General features: G+C 43.5%; 1 protein-coding gene across 1 annotated transcript in view; it reads left to right on the forward strand.

Annotated features, from left to right (window-relative positions):
* The window catches only part of Stk39 (serine/threonine kinase 39), a 273,478-nt gene that overhangs the window by 144,209 nt on the left and 104,060 nt on the right, over nt 1-25,209 (forward strand). Inside the window, exons 11-12 of the mRNA XM_051166094.1 lie at nt 21,266-21,388; nt 21,480-21,509. Of these exons, the coding sequence (XP_051022051.1) occupies nt 21,266-21,388; nt 21,480-21,509 (153 nt within the window). The remainder of the gene's footprint in view (nt 1-21,265; nt 21,389-21,479; nt 21,510-25,209) is intronic.

Here is a 25,209-nt window from a genome sequence, read left to right on the forward strand (position 1 = left end):
TGATAGATTTTTAAAAGGTATCCTTTGGCCAACTCATTGTCACGTGGAAAAACTATTCAGTGAAGTTGACAGGTTTTATATAATTTAAATTATGTTAGCTTGTTGTAGATTTATATAAAGACCACAGATTATGGGGCTGGGGAGATAATTCAGTGAATGCTCTGTGAGGTTCTGGGCTCATTCTAAAGCCTCATAAAAATAGAAGAAGGAAGGGGGATTGTAGGAGGTAGATAGGGAGACGGAAGTTATCAACAGCCACAAATCCATGTTGTTAATTTAAATTATATAAAATTTAGTGCCTGATAAGGCATTATAATTGAGTCATCCTGTTGTATTAGCAAAAAGTATAATGAGCTGGAAGCTTTCTGAAAATTAGGTTTCAGTGCTAACCGGGCTTGCAAAAATGTCCTTCATTTTGGGGAAGCTGGCCAGCATAGCACCGTATCCACTCTTTGGTTCACAGAAATCGCCACCAAATAATAAGCATTTAAAAAGCCAATGAGCCGGTTGACTCGTCAAGTTGATGGCATTCCTTGTGCCTGGCTTGGTGACTGCACTCTGTGGACGGTCATACACACTGTGATACCTATTTCCCTATGTTCTCCTGACCATGCTGTGGAGTCACTCACCCCAACGCTCAGCTGGCCAACTCAGCAGCAGCCACTGTACTATTATCTCATGCTGCTGTGGATACAACCAAGCCCAGCCAGCTTCATCATGCCTAAGGTTTCTGCACTGATGAGGCTCCTTGAGGCTAGCCCACTCAGACAGCTGAAAGTTCATTCCTGAAAAAAATGCAATACTTAATTTTTAAATAACAGGAGGAGGAGGAGAAAGGGGAAGGAATCAGTAGGAAAACAGCTGCATGGTTTGTGTGTACAGTGACAACAGTGAGGTGATGGAGGCAAAGAATGAGACATTAAAAGCAGGTGACGATGGACCTTGCGGTAGTCCCTTCACAGCCTTTCCTTCCTGCAACAGACACTTGCTTTGATTATTAATAATAGAGTATGCACAATAGATATAAACTTTCAACTATGTTTGCATGCCTATAATATGCAGTATTCTAATTTAATATATTTGACAAAAGATTATAATGAATAAATCAAGTGATTTCTTGGCATTGCTTTACATGGTGAATTCAGATACATGGGTTGGGTTATAATTAATGAAATATGAAGCTCCAAGAAAGTTATCTAGTAGGATTCAATCTTACAAATCATATAAATAATATCCACTTGCACAGTTCTTTAGGTACTAAGACACTCTATAAAATGAAAATCACACAGTCCTGAATACATATCAAATGCTATTCTTCCCTTTAGTTCCCTCATAATCTGATTCAAACCTGTTCTCAAAAAGAATTCTGTGCAGTTCTGGTATTAATTCAAACAGTGAATTAATAATTATTTCCACTACTGTGTAATCAATTACCCAAATCTTTCTCAAACTCCTGGAGTTTGGCAGCTAGTTCCATGTGCTGGCGGTTCAGGGATGATGTCCCAGCTCTGTAGAGCCTCCACGAGGATTGTACAGTAAAAAGATGTGGAGAATAGGATTTGGTGAAAAGGTGAGCTGTCTGCATACAGTAAAGCCCTGTGCATCCTCAGAGGCTGCTACTGGGTAGTGGTGTGGGTGGGAATCAAGTGACCAAAAGGCAGTCATCCGGGATGCAAAGTACTCAGGCAGCCCCTCGGTAGCACCTGTTGAGTGTCCTGCATCACCCAAAGAAGTTTACAATTGGCCAAGTTGCTCTAAGTGGTGGGTCTTGTCAGCTTTACCTCTGACTAGTGTTAGAAAAGCAAGATTAGCAGGGCAAGGGCCCATAGTAGCGTGAGTTCAGAAAGGGTCATAGAATAACAATAGCTTGTCTGTTCTCTTCCCTCTAATCTTTGGGTTACAGTTGTACCTGTTACAAGGCTTCCCCGCCTATGCTCATTGCTTCAGCTATTTATAAGGATGTAATTCAGAATATGAATATGAAAATAATAGCCCCTGAAAGTTTATCTTTAACCCAGACGTTATGTCATTAATACTTCAAATCTCATTATGGCGTTATAACCTGAATGCCACATCTTTCTTTCAGTATGGAAAGATCGGAGAAAAATTCTGGCCTGATGTCATGGTCATTTATTACCGGTATTCATAATTAAGATCTCAAAATAATCATATTAGGCTGCATATCCCTAAAAAGGTAGGTAGGTTTGCAGCCCACAGTGATTCATTCTCTGAGCGGGTTTGAAGATGAGGCCTCAGGTTTTGTTTCCTGCAGATAGAATTCAGCTTAAGACATCATTTTCAGACCACATGCTGAGTTTTAAAATGGAACTAAACATTTCAGACATTTAATCCCACTCACCTGTAAAACTCCCTGGTATGGCAGCAATTATCTCTTTCCGTGAGATGAACGGCCTGAACCAGTGGCTCAGCAGTGACAACCGAGTCCATTTGGAGCCTTGATTCAGGAAGCGCCTGCGATGTTCATGACCATTGTGCTCAGCTGCCACTTCACAGAAGGAATCTGCTTCTGTCCTTGCTTTACTGCCTAAGGGTTCTATACTATGAATCTTTTTTTGTGTGTGTTTAAAAAAAAAAAATTCAACAGCATGTAACTCAACAGTTCTCAACTTGTGGGTCTCGGCCCCGTGGGAAGGAGTGTTGAATGACCCTTTCACAGGGGTCACCTAAGACCATTGGAAAGCACAGATACTTATATCACAATTCGTAACAGTAACAAAATTACAGTTATGAAAGAGCAACAAAAATGATTTTATTGTTGGGGGCACCACAACTTGAAGAACTGTATTAAAGGGTCACAGCATTAGGAAGGTTGAGAACTTCTGATTTAATACATGCCACATAATAAAAAAACACAAATGTACATGATTTGAAATATAACATACATGAACCTGAACACTTCATTTTAGCGATTATGTAGATAATATGACTGATTCTTAAAAATACAAAAGTGGCATATCAAAGTTTCTGCTTCACTTATTTTTCTTAGGAAATGAACTCCTATGGCTTAAGACCCTTAGTCCTCTATCCCAAGATGATCTTCATATTTTATTGTGATATGATTAACCCACATCCTTCCCTTAGGTAGGTGTGTCTGTACCCAGTGAGGTCGTAGACAATCAGATGCCTTCCGAGTGTTGTCAGTATAGATTTGAATCTACCTGCCAGGGAGGATGGTACCCCAACAATTAGCTGAGGGCAGCGGGATGAAAGTTCTGGTGGAATGCTGTGTTAGGGATGGGCGTGGGTACAGTGGTCCTCGCAGACTTCATGGCAGTTGTGATGCTTCCGTTGTCCAGTGTGAGATAGATGGAGGTCTCCCTTCTCCAGAAAGCAAGCATCCGTGTCCAGGGTGGATACACCTAGGAAGGTCTGCACAGGTCATGGCATTGCATGATTGAAGCAGAGAGAAAATAGACAGGTGCAGGGTAGCAGGGGCGGGCAGGAATGCGAGCAGTGTCCAGACAGGAGGATGCAGAACTTAGGGCCGTTTTTGTTCGATTCTTGCAAACCCAGGACACTGTGATGGGAATTTAAGCAAGTTCAGTAACTGGGACCGCTGTGCACCAAACATAGCAAGTATGTAGGTTGTGCCCAGACTCTCAGCTCAGGAGTAGACTCTGTCTTCTGAATGCCCTTCATCCATTCTTGCTTTTCCTCTTTTTTTTTTTTTTCATATTACCTGTGAGGCTTTGGGGGTGGTGGTTGGCTAGGTCAGAGAGGCAGAGAAAGCATCCAGCTGACTTTCCTCCTCAGCTCACATCCTGAAGGAAAGAGACAGAAACCAAAAGCTTGCTACCTCAGTTGACAGCCCAGGAGGAAAAGGCCTGCCATGTCACTAAACAGCCCAGGAGGAAAAAGCCAAAGAGCTTTCTTCCTCTCCACATCATCTTAAATAACTCTTCTTTCAAAATCCTTCCTTTCTACTTAATCCCTATCAAGCTGGTTTCTTGCTCTGCCTCTTGACCTAAGGTTAACTTTATTAAATACAGAATGTTCTTAGATTAAAGACGTGCGCTAGGGCTGAGCCACAATATAATCACCTGTTTACAATAAACAGAAAGTTCTTCACTTAAAGGCGTATATTAGGGCTGAACCACACCAAACAAGAAACAGGTATTTACAATTCACAATCTTGGGGTACACAATGGGTTTAAATATCCTGCAACAAACTGTTTTCATTGTGTCCCATAAGTTTGGGTATGTTGTGCCTTCATTTTCATTGAATTTTAGGAAACCTTTAATTTCTTTCTTATTTCTTCCCTGACCCAGGGGTCACTGAAGAGAGAGTTGTTCGGTTTCCGTGAGTTTGTAGGCTTTCTGTTGTTTCTGTTAAGTCCAGCTTTAATCCATGGTGATCTGATAAGATACAAGGGGTCATTTCAGTTTTCTTGTATCTGTTGAGGCTTGCTTTGTGATGGACTGTATGGTCAATTTTGGAGAAGATTCTGTGGGGGGCTGAGAAAAAGATATATTGTTATGGATTTGGGCTAAAAGTTCTATCTGTTAGTTTCATTATTTCTCTGTTTTTGTCTTGATGGCCTGACCATTTTTGAGAGTGGGGTGTTGAAGTTTCCCACTATAATGTATAGGGTTTGATGTGTGATTTTTGTAGTTTTTTAAAAATAAATATCCTTTTATTTTTTACATACTCATTTATATTATTACACATATGTACAATAAACTACCTATTTAAGCAGACAAAAAAATAAAATAATGCTTTCCACCTGTTCTTAGTTTCACTATTGGCTGAAAGGTACCATAAAAAGAGAAGATCCTAGGTAGGAGTGAATGTCCCGGGAACACTACATTCACACCGGGGTTTCCTTTCACCATCCCATCCATCGATCCCAGGAATGTGATTGTTCCCCCCGCTGTGTTTTACTTTTATTAGCCCCATGAGAATATCTAACTGTAATTTGTTGGCCAGAGACTTTGTCAGGGAAATCCGTGAATTAGAATATATGGCTTGCTAGAACCGTTTACAAGGAAATCTATATTATTTATTTTGTTGCTCTAGCAGTCTCTTTTTAGTAAGAAATAAATTAAGATAAATAGGATTTATGATACATTTTCACTATTGAATTGAAGCACAGTCTTATGTTGCCCCAGAAATGGAAGTCGTGTCTGAGAGGATTTTTACAGTGGGGCCTGCCTGTTGTTTATAACCAGGAATTAATTTTCCTGGTGACATCATAAGCCACAGGAATCTGGTCTTTCCGAAAGAAATATGTTGTGTTAGCAATAGGAAAACAAGGAAGACCTTTTTGTTAAAAACACAGCACCCATTACAGATCTTGTTTGAGTGGTGATAGTATCTCATTTGTGAGGACAGACCTTAAGGTCCATTCTAGATTAAATATATGGACTATTTGTCCATATTAGTATATACTGGTTTAAATAAATAAACTGAAGAAAAGCCTATATTTTGACACAGTAGTGAAAATTCTAACAGACTGATAAGATGTTCTGCTAGGGAAATACTGATGGCTTTCTTGGCGGCAAGATGTTAATGTGATGCTCTAAGCCATCTCTGTTAGAGATGCCTGCTAACATACTCACAGGTGAGATGCTGCCATGCCATGGATCTGTCCATCTGCAGATGAACGCATAAAGAAAAACATAATGGAAATTCGTTTAGCTACACGAAAGGACCAAATTATGTAATTTTCAGGAAAATAGCTGGAAATAGAGATCATGGTATTAAGAGAAATAAGCCGGACTCAGAAAGACAAAAAATACCACCTTTCCCTTACGTGGAGCCCATATTTTCCATGCACATTGACATGAAAGCAGAAGGGGATGAATACAGTGGAATGGGAAGAGGAAGCAGAATATGACGATGTAAGAGGCGCACAACCGCTCTTGTGAAACACAACACCTTGCACAACGAATGCGCACTAGTGGAACAATAGTAAGTCGGAAAGAGCTATGGTTTACAGATAAGTCAGGCTGGCAGAATATTAGTAGGTGGGCAAATGTGGCTCATTATAATAGCTTCACCCTCTGTGCATTCATGAATATTCTATTTGAAGCCAAAAATTTATGGTTAAGCCAAAGTGAACACTGTGCCATAAAAGAGGAGGATGTGGAAGGCCTGGTCCTGTCTGGCTGGTGACGCTTACATGACACCTGCCACTCTTCCTCCCTGTTTGGGTTATAGTGTCTTAGCTTCTCTCATGCAGTAGTTAAGGGAGGTGCCCCTCTGGCTAGGCTGAAATCCTGTGTTCAGGGAGGGTGGTAACACTGCTATGCAGGAGATTCTTCATCTCTTGGCAGAACTGTAACTTACAACTTACGTGGATGCATGTGGGATAAGAGCTTTGGTAGAACGACCAGTAAAGTGATTAGGAAGAGAGAAGAATTTAACTATCAGGAATGTCTCCAAACGCAGATCGTCCTGGTGCAGTCGCTGGTTTTCCTTAGCAGCTCAGGCTTGTGCTAGAAATGCAACTCTCCCGTTTTGAAGCCAGGGTACCAATCAGTGCTGGTTATAAGCCCAAGCAGGCGTATGCTTTCCATGAAACGTCACACCTGACATTTCTGCCCTTCGCAGACAACAGGCCGGCTAAATGAGTTGGTTACACACAACAGTGATCTCACTGAAGCAATATGGACTTGTTTGCTTCTTTGAATTATCCCCAGGACGATGTGATGTTACTGTGTCAGCTCAGAGGCAGATGGGCCCATCTGTTTCCACCTTGAGCGCTGTGGTTGCTCCCTCTTAAAGCTGTGCCCTTCCTCACAGGCTCTTCAGATGCTTAGAAGATGACCGGCAGTTACCTTGACATCAATTGCTACTTTGCTCAAGCAGATAGAATAAATTAGGCCTTTCAACCTCACTTTTTTCTAGTCTCTGTTAGTCATTTCCTCCCAGTGAAATCATCCCTGACAGCAAGGGACTGTAGCTTTGTAAGGGTGTGAGGTGGTGGGTTCCGAACTGTCCTGTGTCAGGATTATTCTTTCATTTTATTTATTCATCTGGTGACACTTTGCTGTGATACAGTAGTGTCCCGTGTGTCATTGCTGGTCCTTCATAGAGCTGGGTTTTCGGTCCCCGAATCATCTGTTGGTGATACTGGGTCTGCGGATCATGGCTATGAAGTGCAACAGGGTTTGGGGAGCTAATTGAATTTTCTTAAATTGCTTGCTCCCTACTCCTCTGGGAATTCTCTGATGGTTTGAATACTGGGCTTGGACATTCCTCGTTGGGGGTGGGGGGGATGTGGGGGAAGCATGTAGGGTTGGAGCAAAATTTTTTCGTGGGCAGCAGACAATTATGGTTCAAACAATAAATATATATTTAAATGCCACTAAATACAAGCAATTACAGTATGCCTGAGCCTCTTCCTAGATCCAAATTTTCTTATATACCAGAATATTTTCTTTGTAATTTTGTAACAAATGCCAGCCTACACAAAAGACAAACCAAACCCAGAATCCATCATTTTATAAAATAACGTGGAAGCACACAAATTCATCTCCCTGACAGTGAGAAATCAAAAGGCAGAACATTAGTAAATACGCACTGGTGTCATTAATTGCATTTCTTTTTTTATTTCATTTTATAGACTTCATTATTGAAAAGCTTGCAGATAAATTATTTTTCCGCTGTTTTTATTACCAAATATATGACGGCTCTTATGTGGTAAAGTGTTTTGCTAATTGCTTCACTTACTGGAGCAGGTCATTTGCAACACCTGTGAGTGTCCACTGTTGAAACCACTGTGTAGAAACCAACTGTGGTGGCACTCAGAGGAAGGGTAAGCAGGCTGCCTGGATGAGCCCTGAGAGGCTGTGATCGTAAGCTTGGGGGAGGAGGTCCCCTTCTGTCACAGACCCAGGGTATAGGGTAAAAGTGAGGAAGGGGGAAACGGGAAGACACAAGTGAGGGGATAACAATTGAGATGTAATCTGAATAAATTACTTAAATTTAAAAAAATAAAGTGGACAAGGATTTTTTAAAAACCGTGTTGGAGATCCCGAGCTGTTACTTTTGTGGCAACAGATGTCAGCAACAGATGTCGCTGAGGATACTTTGATGTCAGTGAGGATACGTTGGTGTTCTCCTTTGACTCCACTGTCATGTCATGTTAGAAACCTCATTCCTTTGTTTTCTAGTGCCTGAAAAGGGGGGAATACTCACCCTCACAGTATGCTTCACCCCCCTGGAAAAGTCAGTCTTTTATTCTGTTGTGTTCAAAGCGGTGATCCTTTTTTTTTTTTTTTTTTTAAGAAGGCTTTATAATTTCAATTTTAAATCCTTAGTTTTTGGTTGAATGCATGCACCCGATAGGTAAAGAAGGCCCGTTCCTGTAGCAGAGCACTCCTGGGCTGCTCTGCACAGCTCAGTGGTTTCTGACTGGTGACTGCAGAGGGAAGGAGATAAATCAGGAAAGCTCCTTCCCCCCACCCCCTTTGCTCTGGGGCTCCTGGCCATGCCTGTGCAAGGGACGAAAGTCCTGCTCAGCACAGCTGAGGAGCAGATAAGTCTTGTCTAAATGCAAGAACCTGTCCACAGAGGTAGGGTGCTTCCTGCTGAGGCCGGAGCCAGGTCATTACCTTTGAAATGCAAAGCTGAGGTTTTGGACCTGAAGCTGCTGTTCCTGCTGATTTCCAAGTTAGTATGGAACGAGGGAGAGAGAAGTGTTAACCTGCTGTGGCCCCCTGGAAGCCCAAACCGCAGTGAAAGAGAAGCACCCCTTTCGAGCCAGCAGACCTCCCAGGTCCTGTAAAAGCTTTTAGAAACACGCAGACTTATCTGGAAGTTTATCCGTGCACCACCCCGATGTTCTCTGGCAAACTGATGGATGCTCTTGTCCTCTGCTAGGTTTTTCTGCTAATTATGTCTTGATGGTCTGCTTGATGCTTGTAATTGGCTACACACTGTTCTATACTCTGGCTGGCTGTTGATTTTACAGTCACAGACCAAGCCTGCTTCCACCTGAGCCGCGTAAGCGTAACCCTGATAAGCAGTGCAAACACCCTGGGCCTCTGAGAGACCCCGATGGCAGCCGCTATTCATCTTCCTGTTTTATATGAAACAGCTGCGCCGTGTGCGCCACTGTGCGGGTGATAAGACTTGATTTGGGTCTTCCTGACGGACATTTACTACCTGTGTGCTTTTTACTATTGCTATCATCCAACCTGGACCATCGGATGACTGAAAAGCTGAAACAGCCTCAGAGCAGCGCTCAGCAGTTTTTATGAAGAAAGGCTGTGGCATTCACGCACACAACTTTCATACAATGTTTTTGAAATGTGAGATATCATAGGTCAATTAGTAGGTACAAGGCCTGGGGTTCAATCCCCAGTATCACATTGGACAAGGTAACTCACTCTGAAGCTGGTGGCAGGAGGATCAGATGAGGCCATCTCTGGCTGTGCTAGCCTGAGCTGCATGAAGCCTTGTCTTGAATAAAAGGTTTGTGTATATATTACGAATCAGGTTTCTTGGTGGAAATATAAATATCAGGACTACTTTTTTATACTTTCCTGGGTTTGAATTTCATTTTCATTCCACCAAATGAGTGCGTTAGCATTTGAAAATACTGCCTCAAGGCACCTCGAGTCTAAGTTCTCAGCACAGAGATTTATTTGCCCCAGAAGGACAGAAAGAAGGGGAGCAAGGGAGAGAGGAAGAGTCTTGTGTGGGGGGTGGGGGCTGGTGACAAAGGGCTGTCACAGAGGAGATGGCCATATCCCAGAGCAACATGGCGCTTTATAAAGGGGGAAACCCCCATGTTAGGATGATGCATTTAATAGGAATTGGGTATGTTAGTTAGGTGAGCCTAAGGGAGCGTTTTGATTGTTGGACTTCAATATTTTAATAGCTGGGCTTTGGTGCTCAGCCTCAGGAGGAGGAAGTGGGTAGCTTTAGGAATATAATCTATCGGGTTCTTTTAGCAAGGCAGAAGGAATTGGAGAGAAGAGATGGGCAAGGCCTGCCAGAGCCATGTTTGTCAGGCCCAGGCTGGCTAGGGATCTTTCAGGGTATCACTCCAGACTGTTCTGGTCACTAATCAAAGCTCATTCTTGATGAAAGGTTTACCCTGGCTTCCTTGAACGTGGAGCTGTTTGAACCAGCACCTCGCTCCTGTACTTGTTAGGCGTCCTCTCCTCAGAAGAGCCAGCCTCCTAAGTTACAGTGGATAATGCTACCTCAGTTACTGCGCATTTTGCTTGTTTCCTCTGTTCCAGTTCTTTTTAAATTTCACTTGGGCATGCTAACCATTTTCCATTAGCAAAAAGCCCAGAGGATGCCCACCCTGGTGTTGCTCTTCTGCTGGTTAATGTCCCTTTTGTTTGTAAATACCAGTAATGAGACTGCAGAGAAGCAAAACTTACTGCGGAGGGTGGGCACACTCAGCTGCAGGGCTGCATAGGCTGAGCTGGGATCCACGGAGCCGGAGCCGGCTGTCGCGAAGGGCAGCCTGGGACCCCGAGGCACGACAGAAGCAGTTATGGGGGCAGATTCTTCAGAGGAATCCTGGCTGAGCATGGAAGGATCAGGCCCAGCCAGTTTATCAAGGAGAATTTCCCTTGTTTTGATTGTGTATTTAATCCCATCCCCTAAATGCCTTCATAGCCTCACCTAGATTAGCTTTTGATTTGAGTGACTGTGGACCATAGTGTAGCCAGGTTGACACAAGGGACTAGAAACCGACCACCACCTTGCTTCTCTGTGTCCCTTGAGGATCCGTCTGGTTCCAGCCCTTAGTTATACCGCCCTCTGGGAGGTATGGTAAGCTGGCAGGCTCATCTTCCTCAGTCCCCACCTCTCCTTCTGCAATTCAGTTCCCTTATCACTTGCTGCAGGATCCAGGCAGCCTCCACTCTACCCTGGAGCCGAACACTGTTTGCTGCTCTCCCTTCAGTTTGATGAGAAGTGTGTCTGTCTTCTCGCTTTGTGCTGATTGTTGTAACCAGGGCGAGCGTTGCCGTTGTTCTCCGTTAGCTGAAGTTACAGAGCAGCTTGGCACCCATTCCAGCAGAAGCTTTAGTTTTGCAAAGACAATAGCTGCAAAATTGGATGCTGCTTTCGTGGCTGGTAGCGGGTGTCACTGTTCTTTGTCACCCTGACTTGGAGGAGTGCCATATTGGAGGATCGATGGGATTAAAACAGAGTAAGAAGTCTGATTGCCTCCCTGTTTTGTGCTGCTTCTTCGAGAGCATCCCCTGCACTCTCTTTGAAGACACTGCTGTTTCATGTTGGATTTCCAAAGTTACAAAATTCTTTTGTCGCTACCTGAAGGGCAGCATTTATCTTTTTATTATTATTTGCACAGTAGAAATTGCTAAAGGATTATCAGGAAGTTCTGCAAGACGTCCTTCAGTGTCCAGAACCATTCATTATTAACTCATCAACATCATCTGTTTCTGCCCAAGCTTTTCTAATCGCCTATAGAAGACTCTCCAGTCCTCATCTCTGTGGCCCTTGATGCTCCAGAGAAAGAGATGCCAAATTTTCTCCCGGCAACTTGAGCAATAGTTTAAAAGGTGTTAATAGGAATCACTGAGGATAAGGGCCAAGATTTAGCAGTAGCTGCTTATCTCTGATTAATAGCAATAAGCATTTTCTCTTCTTGGTGTTTTAATGTGCAATAACATGGTCAGATGGAAATAATTTGTAGGTGTGAATTAAAACGGGACTTCATAGACCCAGTGTATCTACAGTTGGAAATCGCTACTTGAAAAGCAAAGCATGGTCATGTCTTTTGTCTGGCATGGCGAGGCTTATCAAATGCAACTTGCTGAGCTTCAAAGAGTCACAGTGTTTAGAATGGAAAACAAAATTGAAAGAAATTACCTCATCAGTCCTTACCTTGATTATTCATTTTTGTATGCCCCATCACCATGACTGTAGTGGCTTCAGACAATGACAGTTCTTTTTGAAAGTCTCCTGTTTTCTAAGGGTCAAGAATTAGAGAAAGCCTTGGCCTGTTGCTGTCTGGCCTCACACAGCTGCACTTACATGGGCTGTCTGAAGACTGTATCTTCATGGGGCTCATCTGGGCTGTTTGGTATTCAGAGCCTGCAGAGCGCACATGATGAAGATATAAGGTGTGTGTGTGTGTGTGTGTGTGTGTGTGTGTGTGTGTTCCTCCTGCTGTCACTATGAGGCCCCTCTCCCTGTGTATCCTTCCTCTGCACATAAAACCCAAATTACATATTTCTTCTCTCCCTTTGTCTATAAAATCCAAATTACTGCTGGGTATATAACAGAGGCTATGACCTCATAGGCAAATACACACTCACACATGATCGCCTTTTCTGACCTGCTGCCTCAGGTCTGCTTTGCTCTGTCAGCCCTGCATGAAGCACTAACCTAGTCAGATTGAGGAAAAGATGCTGGACTCCAATTAAGTTACCCAGGCTTCCCTTGAACTTATTCCATAGCCCACATACACCCTAAAGTAGCCATCTTCCTGACTTAGCCTCCTGCAGAGCTGAGGTTACGTGTCTGGCTTTGTATTTTATGTTTTGATAGTGGAGTGATGTGATTCTAGAAGAAACCATAGGACCGGGGGTGGGTGGGGGTGGGGGCGAGAGACACTATTATGTGCTTTGGGGAGGAAAATCTGCCTTCCATTTATCCTCTGACCATGACAATTTCCATCTCCGAGGCACATAAAATGCAGCCTTGTGTTTGTAAGATCCACGCAATCCAAAAGTCTTTCCTTATGATAGTATTAGGCTCGGCCTCAATTAAAGGGCCTTATCATCTAAACTTGGTCTGAGTATAGAGGAGGCGCTGTACAGAGAAGAGTCGGTTGGTTCTTTGAGTTCTGTTGTGAAGACCTCTGAGCTAGAGACACGTTTGCTCCTCACACATTACAGATAAGCTAAGGAGGCAGGCATTCTATGAGCTTGTCCGAAAGGAGGAAGGAAGAAGCGCTCAGATATATGGCAACCACGGAATCTCCCAGGTCCCTGGTACCACATCCTCTTCTGCTGTTCTACGTGGTACTCAGTTCCTCTTTTTGGATTCTCAGTTTTCTTAAGTTCTCTGTAGATAGAAAAGAGTCAAGTTTTTGTTTGTTTGTTTGTTTTTTTGTTTTTTTGGTTTTTTTGGTTTTGTTTTGTTTTGTTCTTTGAGCACAGTAGTTTCTCAGTCGCTTCTTGCTGGCCGGTGTGGGTACCCAAAGATCTCAGTTGCATGTTTCCATCGCATGTTTGGGTACTAACCTGTGTCCCATTGCATGCTGGGGATCTGAAGCACCCCATTGTATGTTTGGGTATCTGAAGTGCCTCTTTTACTTTGTACTCTTTCTTTTAGTCTAACCTGGTAACATTTCAAGCACCAAAACCAATAAGCAAACAAATCTCCAAACTGTAGGGTTTCTGTGAATTTCATTGGCTTCAGCCCCTTAGACAAAGCCGTGCCACATTTGCTTTGTTCCCAGTCTCCTTGTGCCATGACAAGAGGACAATGACTTTATTGGTCATAAGAACACTGTTACTTAGTTTAGTGGTTCTACATCACAAGATTTCTGGAAGGCCTTAGGCTTTTTTGATGGTTTCTGTGAGGCGACACCTTGGATCCGTCTGAAGTCTTGACAGAGGGCTATACAGTTCCACCCTGGGCTTGATCCTGCTCTGAAGTCATTTCTTGGTGTGAAAGTCGTTTGATGCCTGGATGAGTTGGAAATGAGAAGTCGTCTAAGATGTAATAGTTTGTTTCTGAGGTCATCTCCCTGTGCTCACATTTTGTCATCTGTGTTGTGCAGAATGCACATGTGGCTTCTGAATGTCTGGCCTGGAAGTCTCTATAGCTGGAACACTGAGTCTGTTCCATTTCCTTCTCTGCTCTGGCTGTCAGTGGGGTCACCTGCCAAGGTCTTCCATCCCTCTAGCTTCTAGTAACGCATTCCCTGTAAGCTATCACCCCCTAAAAAAAATCCCAAAACAAACAAAAGCTTTCCCGAAACAACAGTAGGCCCTCATTGTCTTACACTGTTATTGTGTGTTGGAGTTGGGAGAGGGCTTGCCTTCTCCAGGGGTGTCTCAGCATTGGTCAACTGTGATCAGAGTCCGATAGCCACAGAGAACCTGTGTTTTGCTGTTTTTAAGTTGTGCAGTGTTGGATGACGGGGGCAGTTAACATACTGATTGCTCCCTCCTGCTGTCACTATGAGGCACCCCCCCTTCCTGTGTATCCTTCCTCTGCCCTCCCGTTGTCTATAAAACCCAAATTACATATTTCTTCTCTCTCTTTGTCTATGAAATGCAAATTACTGCTGGGTATATAACAGAGGCTGTGAACACATAGGCAAAATTTGTCCTGCCTTTATAATTTTATAATTAATTTGTTAATTTTAGATCCCAATCCCGACCCCACTCTTTTCTTGCCTTCCAGTGTCTCCCTCCCACCCACTTCCTCTATACCCTGTTCTTTAAAATACATTTTAAAGTAAATTAGAATTACATCACTTTCCACATTCCCTTTTTTCCCCTCCAGCCTCTTCCAGGTACCCTCCATCAAACCATTCCCATGTATGCCCACTCTCAAATTGATATCTTCTTTTCATGGGATTATTATTGCCCCATATATATGGTTGGGTAGGTATACAAAAATGTATAAATGCATCCTGCCTAATCTGGTTTGTTTGTGTGTATGTGGTGTCAGGGGGTCACTTTGTATTGGATAATCAATAAGGGACTTGCCCCATTAGTTGGCCATAGTTCGTTAGAGATGGGACCCCACAAAACTTTCCACCTTCCATGTTAGCAGGTTGATTAATATAGCCAGTGTTCTGTTCTTGTTTATGCAGCCATTTCTAGGAGAGACTGTTTCACAGCAGGCTTCCTAATAGTCTGACTCTTACAGGCTCCGCCTCCTCCTGTGTGATGTTTTCTGAGCCATAGATGCAGAAACTGTGATGTTAATGTATCCACTGGGGTTAGGATCCCCAGGTGCCATTGATCTCTGTGTTGTGTCCAGTTGTGGTTTTCTGTTAAGTATCTCCATCAGCTGTAAAGAGAAGATTCTTCAATGAAGGGTGACAGCTATGCTTAATCTCTGGGTATAAGGATACAGTTTAGAATGTAGTAAGGATTAATGCTATGAAGTGGGAAATGGAAAAATGGGGAAGGGTCTCAAACTGGGTAGGCATGAGAGGGGTCAATACAGAAGGAGAAAGAACATGAAGGCAAATAACAGCAAGGCTGTTTGATAAAACCTGAAGGAGTCACATTATTCTCTATTCACCAAAAAGTATATGCAGTACAGATAAGTGTAGGTGTACGTGCAAACATCATAAGGAAATAATGCCAGTCGGGCTGACAGTGCTTCTTACATGAACCATAAACTGTTAAACAAAAACCCCAGTAAGAGGTATGAGAAATCTCCTTTTGTGACGTTAGTCAGGTAACTCCCAAGACAATATAGACTGTTGCCTGCTCTTTGTGCTCACCACAGACCTCACAACCCTCGCTGTCATTTGATGAGGACTCATCCTGTCTGTGTAACCAGGTCTTCCAGAGTCTGTATCTTTATCTTGGTTATAGCATTCATTGTTTATGGAAACAGCTAGCTTAAGTCCTCGTCTTCTGACTGCGATTTACTGAGATATCAGCACTTATTTTATTCCTATTTGATCTAGCACTTGATAGGAAGAGATTCATAAAACTCTGTTGACTGGTTAAATCAAAAAGTGATTTGTAATAAGGCCAAAGCCAGTCCTGTTCCCTGAAGCAATATACAGTTTGATTGGCCACCTATCAAAAATAGTAAACAGGAGAATGATGAAAACATGTAGGCAGAATGGCAAATGGGAGACCCAAAAAGGCTTATTAGATTAAAAAAGGAGATCATTGGAGAACATGGAAAGACAGGTTAGGTCAAGGTGCATGTCATACATGTGTGAAGTAGCAGAGTGAAGAAAGTATGTAGTTTGTACATACCCAGGCTGTGGAGTGTCTAAAGGAATGTAGTGGAGATTGGGTCCCAAAAATATAATCTCAGGCCAGACTATTTAGAGACTTGAATTTTAAAATGTCTGAAGTCAACCTATAGACCAGAGTGAGAAATTAATTGTACGCCTCCTTGACGTAATATGAAGGCCAAAATGAGTGAGAAAGCAGAGGCTTAGGGATGAGTCAGCATTGTGTTTAATAGGAAAGGCAATATCAGTGTTAAAGGGGACGGCGGCATACGTTGTGGTAGCTGAAGAGGCAAAAGATGCAAAATGCAATATTTGATACACTTGGCTGTGAGGACAATTTACGTATTGATAAGACGGCCTTTCAGGTCTTGGGTATTTATAATGAGGCAGCTCTCATGTTGGAAGGGTCAGGTCACCACAGTGGACATGGTGGATGTTTCTGTGAGGGAGAAATCTAGAGGTGTTAACGCAGCAGTGTTAGAATGAGGCCGATAGTAGAGGGTTCTGAAATTTAGCCTTGAAGTGTGTGTATGCTGTCCATACCCAGCCGTGCACTTGGAAATCAAGACAAAGACATGCTGTGTTCTAAAGCTATCCTTCAGCGTGGAAAGGGAAGCCATGGGAAAGGCTTGTGGACTCACAGTCACACTGTTTTGTGACAATACATACTGGGGAGAAGCAGCCATGTTTATGGTTAAGACAGGCAACAGACAGCAGAGGCAGGCAGAGGAGGATAAAAGATGGAGGGTAAACACAACGGACACAGAGTCGAGAGGGTGTGTGATAAAAATAATGGGTGCAGCCAGGCCGGCAAGATGGCCAAGGGTTGGGTGTAGAGGCGAAATCAGCGTGTATTCTCAATGGTGTGCTACATAGACTGCACCAGCCAGCCACAGGAGGGGAGTGTGAGACACGTGGGAATGCAAGCGTGGAGAGTCAGCTTAGGCTCCAGGCTGTGTGTGATGGCAGGCAGGAGAGGACAGAGCTGGAGGGGCCCTGGAGGCCAGGCAGCATGTGCAGGACAGAGATGCTGAGAGCCAGTGTTTAGATAGGGCTGGTGCTGGCATTGTGCCCTGGAGACAGTGAAATGCTTACTGCTGAAACCTTACCAAGTCTCATTTTGTTTGTTAATTTTTAATAACTTAGAAGGCTTGTTGTTTGCCTGGCATTGCCTCAAGTATGTTAAAAATAGCAATTAATTAGAAAGAACTTTAATGCTTCTTGTTAGTTGAATGACTAAAAATATAAATATGCCTCGTGTTGCCTTCTGTTGTTCAGAGGAGCTTGGGTGGGCAGAGGTGGCTAGTCCCCTATGACTCCAGTACAGGGAAGAATTAGGGACACTGTGTGTCTTCAGGGGAGAGGAGCTGAGTTCAGGCTTTTTCATAATGGGGGAAAATTATTCCAACGAGGTTCCAAGACCCAGTGTCAGAGAGTTCTGTGGCAGTCAGTGGTATTGATGGTGCTTGGTGAGTGGCTGGGTGTGCAGGCTGGACACGCATTCTTCTTTTGCTCAGTAGTGTGCTAGAGACTTGCATATCCATTTCTATGATCAGTGCCATGTGTAGCAGGTCTCTCTGTTGCCTCCCCTATAGATTGCTTATCCTTCCTGGTCTGAAGTCAGGGGCTGTGTGTTACTTACAAAGATGCCACCAGAGCCATTGGAGCACTCTGGCCTACCATGCTACCTTCTCCTTTCTTCCCCTGGATGCTGTGCCCCATATTTGCCCTGGACACCTGCCCAGTGGCCACTGGCCAGCGAGCACCACAGCTCCTCTGTCTCCCATCTGCGCTAGTGAGAAACTGGAGCTTTGTTTCCATTCTGTAATGGATTGTAGTCATTGAAAGGCAGATGAAAAGAACCCACCCAACCCCAATCTTTACTGTCCAAAGTCCTTTTGCTCTCCTAAGTCAGAAGGCCTTGTAAAATGATGTGCTTTGCCCCCATGAGGTAAAAGTTGTTGCTTTGTCCCTATAAACTCCCTCTGAGGATGCAACTTCGTACAGTTGATTTTTGCTCTCTTTACTGGATATCACTGTCACATAAAAGACAACATGAAACCTGGCTTGCAAATTTTGCTGCAGTTTCATTCCTCAGAGTGAACCTGGGACCACTGTACAGATAGAACTTGGGTTTTTATTTTTGATACTGTTAAATCTTTTTCCTTTATAGTTTTTGTATTATAAAAAATTGTATTATATAAAAAAAACAATTGCATCTTTTCAAAGTGAATTGCAATTGTGAATAAATTTTGGGTCTTTTGAACATGTTTTGTCCTGATTAAGTTAAGGTATATGCTTACTGGTTTGGTCAAAAAACCAGGATGGGTTAATGGCACATCCTGCCAAAGCTTTCACTATCCGGAGCTATAATCATAGACACTTTGTTTTATCTTTTTCTCATTTACCAAATAAAATTACGACAGATGCAGCTAGGTTTCTGTAGTGTGGCAGACATGGGAAGGGCTTGCATCTTATATTTTGCAGTTGAATTCTGTTTGTAGATCGGACACTGACAGATCTCACAAAGGCAGTGCTTGGGAGATAAGCCATGGTCTGTGTTTCTGAGCACACATCTGAGCTATTTCTGGAGGAAGGACATTTCTTTTGTGTAATTTTTGCAGAGAATACTAAATTTATCAGCGATCCCTCGTTTCTACAATTTTTCATAAAGGCAGTGTGCTATTTTGTTTTTGGTCCATGATGATATTTGTTTTCTCACTTCTTAGTTGAAAATCTGTTTTATAACTGTTACAGCTCTAAAGTCCTTTCTTTTGAATGTAGTCATTAACCAATGGCCCTCATCACGATCAGTGTTGCCAGGAAAATTAATTGTATTGTACATATCAGTGGAGAATTAGTTCCTTTTCCTTACGCATTTCTTGGTAGTTTGGAAATGAGCAATCTGTTCTAAAAATCCTTAAGTGCATTTCAGCATTTATTTCTGTAGTACTTTGCCAGCAATTTTAAGAACCATCAGAGGGGACTGGAGAGATGGCTCAGTGGTTAAAAGCACTGTCTGCTCTTCCAGAGGTCCTGAGTTCAATTCCCAGCAACCACATGGTGGCTCACAACCATCTATCTATAATGTGATCTGGTGCCCTCTTCTGGTGTGCAGGTGTACATCCAGGCAGAACACTGTATATGTAATAAATAAATAAATCTTAAAAAAAAAAAAAAAGGAACCTTCAGAACCACTAACGTGATAATAGGTTTTGCAGCAATTCAAGCTCCAAGTGGGGAAAAACATCCATGCTGAGCACGGGGTTGCTGCACTGGGTATCTCAAAAGTGAGTTGCTTTTTTTGTTTTGTTTTGTTTTGATCATCCAAACCGACACTTTAATTCTCCCTGACCCACCACACCCGACAACCCCAGAGTTCAGAAAACACCAAGTTGCCAAACAACCATTTCACTCCTAATTTCAGCCGCGAGTGGAGGCAGTTCAGGCGGAGGCTACTGGGTCATCCCAGGCTGACCTCTGGGGGAGGGGTGGAGAAGCACGTGGGGGGGGGGATGGACCAGCGACCCCCTCGCCCCCAACTTAGAATAATCAGGGCAGAGACTGTCCCGAAGATAATACCCGGTTGCCAGCGCGCAAGCTCAGCCTTCCAACGAACGCCCTGAGTCCTCCAGCCCAACAGGAAAGGTGTCCTTCCCACGCCCGCCCGCCACCGCGCTCCGCGCGCCCGCACCTGGAGCGTTTTGTTTTGTTTTTTTTTTTTTGTTTTGATGGTAAAAATGACTGCATCTTTTAAAAGTTAATTGCAACTGTGAATAAATTTTATTTCTTTTGCATTTCCTTTGTTGGAGCTCATCTTTTAGAACAGGCAGGCAGATTACACATGATAATCTCAAATCCAGCCTGTCTCTGTGCATGTTGTGTTTATAATGACATGTACAATACTCATATTTAAACTGTTCAGTGTTTGCTCTTTGTGTAATGGCTAAATGTTTTCCATCGTAGAAACATACACTTCATCACACCATAGAGATGTGCGTGTGTGCATACTTGCAAGTGTGTAAGCTATAAGAGAGTTAGGGATATAATTTCTTAAATAATGCCCACCTTTCTTTTTTTAAAGACGGGATCTTTTACTGTCCAGGAACTACCCAAATAAACTCTGCCAGCTTGCCAGTGAGCCTCAGGGATTCACCTGTCTTCATCTCATCACCACTGAGATTGCGCATGCCGCCGCCCAGAGCTCTCTTTGCCATGGTGCTGGGGATCGAACTTAGGTCTTTGTGATTGCGAGGCAGGAATCCCTCCCATCTGGCTCTCTCCCCAGCTCCGTATCAGAGACTCCCAGAGTCTTCATAGGACATTATCTAGACAGCTTCTTTCTGATTTCAGTGACATCGGGAGAATAAATGTCTGACTCCTCGTTTCTTCCTTTGATTTCTCTCTTCTATGACAGCAGCTTGTTCTTGGGAAACTTTCTGGGCCTTCATCTCCTCATTTGTAAAATGAAGGGGTTGAACACATGGTCCCTAAGGTCCTCTTCCACTTGAAGTTCCTCTGAACCAGTGGACCACCTGCTGTTGTGTCCACATGTTCATCTCTTGCACTGCTTTGCCAAATTACATCCCAAATTACTATAGTCAGGAGCTCGTTCTCCATTGTCCTCTGCCTTTAAAAGCTTTTCTTACCAACATCAGGACAGTTGGAAAGCGCGCCCTATGTATTATTTCATACACAGACACCCCCATGTCCCCAAAATGGGGTAACAGAGGAAGCCTGAGTATGGCCCCAGCCAGTGCCAGGTTGAGGATGAAGATGCAGTGTTTGTCATCTCACAAGTGTCACATGTTCCAGGAAGTGACTAACACTGTTTTGTAGGTTGAACAGAATCCTGGAACAGATATGAAGCCAGGATCTGAAAAGAGCAACGTGGAGTGGGTGGGGATTTGCTCTGTGGACACGGGTTTTAGATTGCTGATATTCTGGCCGAATGTGACTCAATCAGGTGCCCAGGTTTCTCTGCCTTCACTCGGTCAGCAGTCAGCTGCCTGTGTGCATTTCCTTAGGCAATTCTGAAACTTGGCACACGACTTTGTGTGTGTGGTAACTCACAAAGTTGCCAGCAAGTGAAGAAGGCAGTCCGTATTTAATGGTTCACGTTTGTGGTATTCTTTAAAATGTTCCATTCTGTATATGACACTTATGAATTTTAAGAACACAGTATTTTCGGAAGGATATTGAGAGCAGGAGTCTTCAGGCTGTTGGGTCCCTTGGTGTGTTATCGTCCAGTCACCTGCAGATTGATTAACCACTTAGTTTTCAGAGCCCTATGGTACCAGCAGCAGTGAGTGCGGGGCATACCCAACCAGTAAAATTATGGCTTATTATGTTTGACTCAGGTAAGGCGAGTTCCGGGGTCAAGCGGTCACCTCCATAAAACTGAAGATGGAGACTGGGAGTGGAGCGATGATGAGATGGACGAGAAGAGCGAGGAGGGGAAAGCTGCTGCCTCGCAAGAGAAGGTAACAAGCCGTGATCGCGACACCAGCTACCCTGTGCATAGTGTTTCTGCAGGATTCCATGTGTTTTAATGCACATATGATTGTTTTACAGTCACGAAGAGTAAAAGAAGAAAACCCAGAGGTGAGGACTGATGATTACGTATGTATGTTTGTGTGTATTTGCGTACTCATTTATTGACTCTCTTATTCCCCCATTCTGGCATCAGAGTTTGATCCATTTCGAAGACGGTCCTCACAATCTCATGGAGTAGGAGAGAAAGGAAAGGCAGTTAGATTTTATTGGTTTTGATTCTGAGTTACCTTGGCCTGATTAGAGTATGGTGAATTACCCAGAATTCCCCCTGAGCATCTGCTCCTCTCCTCCCCCCTCCCCCACGCTGTGGGATGATCATAGTGCATAGGAGGTGGCCAAGAAGATGGCTGAGTCACATGGGACTCAGTGGAATCCTTAGCCCTCACAAGGAGATAATTATTTCTAGCTTGTAGTGTTCAGTATTTTGAAATACAGGTAAAAGTTGCCTTGCACTTTAACTTACGGTGAAGAAAAGCAGACATTGACATGGGAGAAACTCCAGGTTGAATCTATGACTCTTGACCTTTAAATGCTCTGGGTGACTTAGGTAACCAAGAAACACTCTTCCTGACTTCGCTGAGAACTGGTCATTTTTTTTTTAAACAAAGGTCATTTTTTTTACTTACTTCCTCCATCTGAATAATTATCCTAAGGCCTAATGATGATTACAGCATGCTAATACTCATCGAGGAAATTGGAGAATATTTAAATAGCTCGCAGTTTTTCGCAGATAGTAATTAATATGTACCTTGCTAAAGCCTCATTACAAAACTGGAAAACTGTGGCCTAGAAAAGATACCTATCCAAACTTCCTGTCTTTTTAATTAGCAGACAGTTCCTTTTGGTTAAGTGAAACGCATCTTACATTGGGTTTGAAGTAGCAGTAGCAAGCTGTGCCTTTAGCAAGCCAGCAGCAGAGCCACAGGCCACTGTCCTCGGCCTTTCCGACCACCATGGTGAAAGTGTCGTGCTGCTGTTAGTTGTCAGGTACCTGCCCACCGGTGTCGGCTGTCCTTCAGATCCTGCCTTTTTCCTTGCTCCATCTGTGAGACACTCCTTCTGTTTCATACTGACAACATACACTTTGCTCGAGGATCTTGTTCTTCAGTGTAGGGACAGTGGCGGATCCCCCCACAATGGGACACACTGGGAAACACGTTGTATCGGGATGTTGGGACAGTCTTTGTGGGGTATCATGAACTCTACCCTCTCTTGCCCACCTTCCCACTGTGCCTAGAGCAATGCACAGATTTCAGGTTTTTTCCATTTGCATCTCTAATTGAAAGCATGAGATCTGCCTAGATTTAGATCACGTGAAGATGCTTCAAGCACCATCATTGACTCAACAAAGGTGGCAGTTCGGTCATCGTTGACCAGAACACTAGGGCAGCATTTTGTCTGTAAGTGTGTTCCTCTTGGATGCTGAATGTAGCCTTTATGTGTGTTGGTAACATGACCATCCACGTACTGGAGTGAAAACATAGAGCAGAAGTATGAATAAGCTGTCATATTTCTGCAGTCAGAGTGGGGATAAAAGTTCACAGGGCGTTACGTAGTTGAAGTGAAGTCCAGCAAAAGCCGTGTTGGTACTCCGGTGTTCAGACAGTGAGACGCGGCACTTGATGAGCGCTTTGCCTGTGTACTGCTGAGCGCCGTCCTGGGCAGGCCAAGGAGCCCATGCCGGCACTACAGCATCTGTTGGAAAAGGTCAAGAGGCCTGAGTGGTATTTGTCAGTGTGGTATCCAGGGAGAGGTAGCTCTTGTGCTACATTCGGAGGTGTTCTACCTTGGAGACAATTTCCAATTTGGACTTTTAAGCTCTCAGAGTTCACACTAGTTAGCTTGAAACTCATAGCCCAGCACTTTGAAAAATTGGCCCAGTTTAAAAAATATATATATATATGATCTTCTGGGAAGCTTACCCACTAGTAATTAATAATTCGCAGCAATTGTACATCACCCTCTCTTATTTATCACGTTGTTCTGCTTGGAGACAGAAGTCCATGGAGACCAAAGTTCATTAACAACAATACTAATATTAGAACTGGAGAGAATTAATTGATCAAAACCCGAGTCCATGCTTTATGTCTGGGTGGAACTGTGTCAGACACCGTGAGGATTTATGCACAGAGAGGAGAAAGTTTGCTTCCCGGGGAGCTGTTCATCTTTGGGGAAGGGTGTAAAGAAAGGCCTGGCTAAGGACTCGATTTTTCTAGGGCATATTTCCTAGCTCATAAATTTTATCTAAAATTTCCAGCTTCTATCCAGTATTGATTTCTCTTCTGTTTTGTTTTTGAGACAAGTTTTCTCTGTGTGTGTCCCTGGCTGTTCTGGAACTCGCTCTGTAGACCAGGCTGGCCTTGAGCTCAGATCTGCCTGCCTCTGCCTCCCAAGTGCTGGGATTAACGGTGTGCACCCCCACCACCCGGCTTTAACTTCCTTTTGAGAAGTGGTTTACAGCTCCTTTTTGTGAGACTCTGAAGTGCTTGTTACATGACTTGTCACTTTTGCGTCACTCTTTTCGTTTTCTATGTGAAAAACGGAAGCTGACTTTATCTTTAAATGAAGCTCCCTTTGGACACTCACCGAGGCTTGCATTGTGAAACAGTTTCTTTTAAAAGCCACACGCATCGCTTAGACAATATGAAGTCTTCCGGCCCTGCCTCCAATCAGAGCCAGCAAGACCTTGAAAACAGTGAAGTGATTCCTAGGCTCAGCCAGTCGAGTTGCATTTGGTGGCTCAGAGTTAGGTCTCGGCAGCCATGAGGTTAAGATGCTTCTCACCTGATTCTGATCAGGGACCAGGATCTAAAGGACTGACTGGGAAAACCTGCAGAAGTCACTCTGAATCCAGATGTGCAGAATGGCGCCTGAGAAGGTTGTGGATTTAAGTTCCCAAAGCTTCCGCGTTGATGTCTACCTGTCTGGAATGAATGAATACATACCTACATACATACATACATACATACATACATACATACATACCTAACTAAATAAGGAAGAAAGGACTATTTCAGAAATCAGCGGACAGATTGACTGATTGAGGTAAGCGAATCCTACCCGAAGGCTGTAGAAAGACTTTGTTATCCTGAGTCTAGCTAGGATAGCCAGAATACCCTGTTTGCCTAGGATCTTATTCCCATCATGGAAGTTTTTCATTGTGGGTTTAGATTGAATGCATTTTTTAAAAAACTAGGTTTAACTAGAGATTAAACACAATGTGAAGATTAAATTTATTTCTGTTGCTTGTTAGTCTTTTAAAAACTGCCACTTGCAGGCTGGAGAGATGGCTCAGGGGTTAAGAGCACCGTCTGCTCTTCTACAGGGCCAGCACCCACATGGTGGCTCACAACCACCCATCCCCTCTAGTGCCCTCTTCTGGCGTGCAGCTGTACATGCAGATAGAGCACTGTATACATAAAATAAATAAATCAAAACTTCGACTAGCTGTTAAAGCCATTCTAATGAAAGGTGCCTCTCTGATGCTGAGCAGCTCTCAGGCGTGTTTGATTGATGCCTCTATGTAAAGGCAGAGAAAGGTCGGATTTCTCCCCAAATATGTTATGCTGACCCCTGTCTGTCACAGGCTGCTCAGCCTCTGTTCCAGCCACTGTCATTTATTGCATGGACTGCCCTTCAGATTTCCTTGTGACCAAAGGTAGATTTGTGCTCAGAAATCTAGTTTCCAAAAATTAGCTTTTTGTTTCAGAATAATTTTCCATTTGTAGTTTCTCTTAGTGTTAATGTT

The sequence above is a fragment of the Acomys russatus genome, chromosome 24, assembly GCF_903995435.1.
Source record: "Acomys russatus chromosome 24, mAcoRus1.1, whole genome shotgun sequence".
In the NCBI taxonomy this organism is placed as follows: domain Eukaryota; kingdom Metazoa; phylum Chordata; class Mammalia; order Rodentia; family Muridae; genus Acomys; species Acomys russatus.